At 33.5% G+C, this 5,995-nt stretch overlaps 1 protein-coding gene across 1 annotated transcript; it reads left to right on the top strand.

Moving 5' to 3' along the window:
* The first annotated feature begins 1,109 nt into the window (after positions 1-1,109).
* On the top strand, positions 1,110-5,585 carry LOC139840160 (CDPK-related kinase 7-like). The gene is made up of 12 exons (XM_071830384.1): positions 1,110-1,214; positions 1,328-2,171; positions 2,432-2,562; positions 2,686-2,727; positions 2,823-2,931; positions 3,097-3,175; positions 3,281-3,577; positions 3,731-3,843; positions 4,085-4,192; positions 4,276-4,338; positions 4,430-4,597; positions 5,006-5,585. The coding sequence occupies exons 2-12, from the start codon at positions 1,686-1,688 to the stop codon at positions 5,141-5,143; spliced, it is 1,734 nt and encodes a 577-aa protein (XP_071686485.1). The 5' UTR covers positions 1,110-1,214; positions 1,328-1,685; the 3' UTR covers positions 5,144-5,585.
* Positions 5,586-5,995: the final 410 nt, after the last annotated feature.

Raw genomic sequence — 5,995 nt, 5'->3', positions numbered from 1 at the left:
CATATTCATATCCACTTGATTAGGCGGGTTAATGAATATCTATTCGATTTAAAAAATATTATAATATCTCCTAATATGTGATGAAAAGGAAAACGTAGTATAGCAAAAATAAATATAACATGACATATTTAAAATTTATACACAATATTATTGTAATCTTTGTCAATAGAACATTTGTTGAATATACTATTAAACATAAATTATGTAAAATTAAATATATAATTTGTATGTTTATTTTGTTAGATATACGTGCTTTATTGTAATATATCATAGTTGTTTCATTATAATGTTGAAAGCAAAATCTAAATCTATTGGTAAATGCATGTGTAATAGTAAATATATAAACATATATCAATATTTATTTATTTGTATATATATATATATATATATATATATATATATATATATATATATATATATATATATATATATATATATATATATATATATATATATAGTGTTAATGGATATATCTATGGATGAAACTTTTTATCCATATCCATTTAGATTCATTAATATTCGTATTCATATATATTTAGGTCCATTCATATCTACTGTTGCAAAAGTCGTCCGACTTGACCGGAGCATCGGCCGACACATGGTTTTTAGGCATGGCCGACGCGTCGTGGTTAAATAAACGTTCAAAGGTAAAAAGTCGGTCAAAGTCGGTCGAAGTAAAAAATATTATATTTTTATTTTGTAATACTGTTAATTGTTCATGTTTATTCTAAATATAGTTTATATTTTAAGTTTCGATTTCTATATGATATTATTTATAAATATATATAATAAAATTATTTTAAAAGGTTAACGTTCGTCAACGCCCGACGCCTTCCCGTTGCGTTTCCGTCTCAACTGACTCGTCCCTTTAAGGTCTTGACCGATGCGTCCTCGACTCGCGTTTTTTACAACCTTATTCATATCAATCACGAAACGAATCTATTGAGTGAATATCCGGTGTATCATGTGACCATTACGATCCCTACTAAGTAAAGCAAAGAAAGAATGGGTGGTTTTCAATTCATTGCCTTTATTTTATTGTTTCTATTTCGTTCACTTTTTCGTGTTCGTTCCTTAGTCTCACAACACTTCAACTTTACCTTAACTTCTCAAGTTTTTTTCTTCTATTTCTCAACGTCTTTTTTTTTCCCTTTCTCACTCAACAATCTCTTTATAATTATTCAGGTGGAACTCTTGCTCAATTATGTCTTCTGGTAAGTTTTTCTTTTTCCGACATTATTATTATCTATTGTCATTATTGTATCTATTATCAGAAATTTAAAATTGGTTTTAAAGTCTTGATCTTTTCATTACTCTGTTTATGCAGGAATTATTTGGTCACATAATTATTTTCATAAATTTTGCCTTGTTTTAATTGGGTTCTATTAGGAAGCTAAGAATTCATTCCAATTTTTATGGGCGTTTACTGAATTTCAAAGAAATTGGAGTGTTGATTCTTAAAGTTACTTTCTTGACTTCAGTTCATCAAATTTTGCTATTTTGCTCAATGAATTACATGTTTCTTGAACCTTGAACCTCATAAAAGCCTCTTGCTTTAATCTTATTGTGTAAATTTACACAATCCAATATATATTTTACTCTTTTGTTCAATAAAATAGCCTTTTTTTTCTTGGACCTTACACAATTATAAAACTCCATTACTTTGATCTTTTGTTTGTGAATCCATGGGACTTTGTCAAGGAAAACCCAATCAAACCCCTGAAAGCCAACTGGAAAATGACGATTTCCCAAATGAAATCGAACCAAGAACATCGAATTCAACCGGGAAATCATCATTTCCATACTACAGCCCTAGCCCCTTTCACAACAGTAGTGCTTTCAAGAACTCTCCTGCGAATTCGAGTATCGTTTCGACCCCTCTTCGTATATTTAAGCGCTCTTTCGCACCACCATCGCCCGCGAAGCATATTCGGTCTTTGCTTGCAAGAAGACATGGGTCTATTAAGCCTAATGAAGCCTCAATTCCTGAAGGAAAGGAATTTGAGGTTGGATTAGATAAGAATTTTGGGTATTCTAAGCAACTATTAAGTCATTATGAGCTTGGAGAGGAAGTGGGTAGGGGACATTTTGGGTATACTTGTACTGCAAAGGGAAAGAAAGGTAGTATGAAAGGCCATGATGTTGCTGTTAAAGTTATTCCCAAATCAAAGGTTCGATTCCGTTATTTCGATCAAACAATTGCTATTTGCAAGATATAAAGTTTGGTTCTTTTTCATCTGTCTGTTAATCTATTATAGCCTGTGCCATGATATTATCTATTATCTATTTACTTGATAGCTGAAGTAGATACTTGAACTTGTATTGCATTGAACTTTTAGAAGCTACTAGAACAGTCTTGGTATTTAGGTAAAATATGGTGAAACTTTAAACTTTATATGCCCATTTCTTGATAGAATTGTGGATGTTGCAGTTGACAACGGTAATTGCTATTGAAGATGCAAGGAGAGAAGTGAAAATATTAAAGGCTTTAACGGGGCATGACAATTTAGTTCAGTTTTATGATGCTTATGAGGATGAAGACAATGTCTATATAGTTATGGAGTAAGTGTTGACTCTCCATAATTTGTCACTTCGGATGATATTTCAGACATCTAACATCACATGATATTTGTTTTGAACTTTGAAGGCATAATAATGCTCATGTTTGTATGGTCTTTTTTGCAGGTTATGTAAAGGAGGTGAACTATTAGATCGGATACTTGCCAGGTACACATATACCAATTTATTTAGGGGCAATTAACCATTGACAATTGCATTATTTTGGTCATTGTGTAAACTAAATAATATGATTATGATTGTAGGGGTGGAAAATACTCCGAAGAAGATGCAAAGGCTGTTATGGTCCAAATTTTAAGTGTTACTGCATATTGTCATCTTCAAGGAGTGGTTCATCGCGACCTCAAGCCCGAGGTAAATAAGTGATACGGAGTATTTTTCACAACTTTTTGTATGTTACGCGTTTATGTCGTTATTACAAAACTATGAAACAAGTATGGGGTAGTTTAAAACTGCAATTAACATGTTACATTTGTTTGGGGTACAAACTTTTGCTGATACTTGTACGGTTTTCATCAGAATTTTTTGTTTACATCTAAGGACGAACATTCACTCCTTAAAGCCATTGACTTTGGACTCTCTGACTATGTAAAGCCAGGTCAGTAGCTTATACTCATATATTATTTTCTTTTTGTTTTTATGCACTTAAGCACTTCTAGTTTACTTTGACTTTTTTTATTGACTAATGGTGATATACGTGCAGATGAGAGGTTAAATGATATAGTTGGAAGTTCATATTATGTAGCTCCTGAGGTTCTACATAGATCATATGGGACAGAAGCTGATATGTGGAGTATTGGTGTTATTGCTTATATTCTTCTTTGTGGAAGTCGGCCCTTTTGGGTCCGGACCGAGTCTGGAATTTTTCGGGCCGTCCTCAAGGCTGACCCAGATTTTGACGAAACCCCGTGGCCTTCTTTGTCAACCGACGCGGTTGACTTTGTCAAAAGGTTATTGAACAAAGATTACCGCAAGAGACTGACTGCTTCTCAAGCTCTAAGTAAGTTTCTGCTCCCTTTTATGGAAAACGCAAAGTATACTTTCTTCATTATTTGAAATTGTAACATTTGACTTGACAGGTAATTTAGTACGTAGTATAAACAAAATAAAACATATGGAATGCAATCAATAATTTTGTGTTTTTCTTGATTAGGTCATCCATGGTTGGCCAATTATCATGACGTGAGAATACCGTTGGACATGATAATCTACAAGACTGTAAAAGCGTATATATCTTCCTCTCCTTTAAGAAAAGCCGCTTTAGGGGTATATACTCTATATCTTGACTTCCAAAAATATGTACTTTGACCTGCATTATTAAACGTTCGCTTTACCTTGACATTAAAAAGTAGTACACTCGTTCTTTCAATTAACTTATTCATGAATATTTCTAATGAGATTTTTAATATTTAGAGTTTCAATATTATTTCTTTTGACATTGAAAGTCAAAGTCAACTTATTTGGAGCTAGCAAACTTTTAGTTGAACTTTTTTATGTTACTTGGCAGGCTGTTGCGAAGACTTTGACAATTACAGAGCTAGGTTACCTTCGTGACCAATTCATGTCCCTAGGTCCAAACAGAAGTGGATTTATTTCCATGCAGAACTTCAAATCGGTGGGTCTTTTTCATCGTTGTTTGCCAAGAGTGGTAATTTGTACCTCTCTGGGTGCCAGTTTAAACTTATTACAATTCTGCAGGCGTTGATGAAGAACTGTACTGATGCCGTAAAGGACTCACGTGTGCTGGATTTTGTACATACGGTAATTTTCTCATATATTATCTTATCTTAGTAGTCATAAAGAAAAGAATAACATTAACATGAAATGAATAGTAACAATTGTTTTTTTACAGATGAGTTCTCTTCAATATAAGAAGTTTGACTTTGAGGAATTTGGAGCAGCAGCCATTAGCATTCATCAGCTTGAAGCAATGGAAAACTGGGAACAAGTCGCACGTCGTGCCTATGAGCTCTTTGAGAAGGACGGAAACCATCCTATCATGATTGAAGAACTTGCCTCGGTATACATACTATTGAGAACTTTTTGTTTGTTAATTGTTTTTGTTTTCCTTCTTTTTTTTTTTTTTTTTTGCTTGCTATTTCTTAATTACAAGGCATCCTAAATAGCATAGTGGTTGGGATTATGATATCTTATTAGGTTCAAACCTTAAGAGTATCTTGAGTTGCCTAAGGAAAGGGCCGAAAACAGTCACGGGATAAAGTTACGGGATAACCTGTTAGGCTGCGTGCATTTGAGTTAGTATTCTCACCCTCTGCGTGTAGCCTGAACAGGGAAGACTTTATCCATTTACCCACTTATCCGTTTTAATGATAAGGCATAACCTGATTTTCTTTTCTGATATTATTCTTCATATATTATATATTATCAAGATTACAATATACATATATTGTTTTTATAATAAATGTAGGAACTTGGACTTAGCCCATCAATACCAGTTCATGTAGTTCTTCAAGATTGGATTAGACATGCGGACGGAAAGCTGAGTTTCTTGGGGTTCATCCGACTTCTACACGGAGCCTCATCTCGTGCATTTCAAAAGGCTTGAATATCAAGCCAAATGATACTTCTTATGCCATCATAAAACCGTCTTGATGATACAAATTCCTTCAAGAAAGAGGTGATAATTTTTTATACATGAAACATTCATAAGTTTCATTTACTCTGAACACCATTTTCATCCAACTCGATCATATGCCAGGTTATGCCGAACAAGTCTCATTTTGTTTGTCCAAATCCTAGAAAATTGTACAAAAGTAGGTCTCACTGTGTTTAGCTTAGAAACCGTGTAATGCTGGGGCGGATCCTAAAATTTGAGTACTCTGACTAGATCGTCTTTTTTTTTCTTCTGTAATTTACACTTGATCTCCAAATCATTTGTTCTTCATTTTACCCTCAAAAATAAATTTCAAGTTCCGCCATTGGTGCTATGGTTGAGTGAGTTTTGTGTTTTTATTCTTCCTTTACTTTCTTGTGTTCTCCATATTATGTATCGCTAAAAAACTATGTATCATCGTAATAATGATCTAAGCAACTTGTTTGAGTTAGTTTCGTGCCAATTTGTGTACATATTTTTTAAGTTCACGGGTGGCTAAACCTTTATATATCATGATCAGGAAGACTATTATTACACAGAAATGTAGCTTTTAGTAGAAAGGAAGGATGTTGCAATATACTTTTCTTACATAACAGTTATCCCAATAATTATACAACACTAGACCAAAGATGGACTGGGTCCCAAAAGAGTGCATAATGCTACACGTATAATTGTGCTAGAGTGCTCAAAACGTTTAGATGAGCAAAGACATGCAAGCCCTGTATTGTCTTTGTCATCTCACCAAACACATCATGTAAGAGTGAGATGCCCGTGAACTACCTCAATGGAATATCCCATTATTGG

This window comes from Rutidosis leptorrhynchoides, chromosome 4, assembly GCF_046630445.1.
Source record: "Rutidosis leptorrhynchoides isolate AG116_Rl617_1_P2 chromosome 4, CSIRO_AGI_Rlap_v1, whole genome shotgun sequence".
In the NCBI taxonomy this organism is placed as follows: domain Eukaryota; kingdom Viridiplantae; phylum Streptophyta; class Magnoliopsida; order Asterales; family Asteraceae; genus Rutidosis; species Rutidosis leptorrhynchoides.
This window is presented reverse-complemented; position numbering and strand designations above follow the sequence as displayed.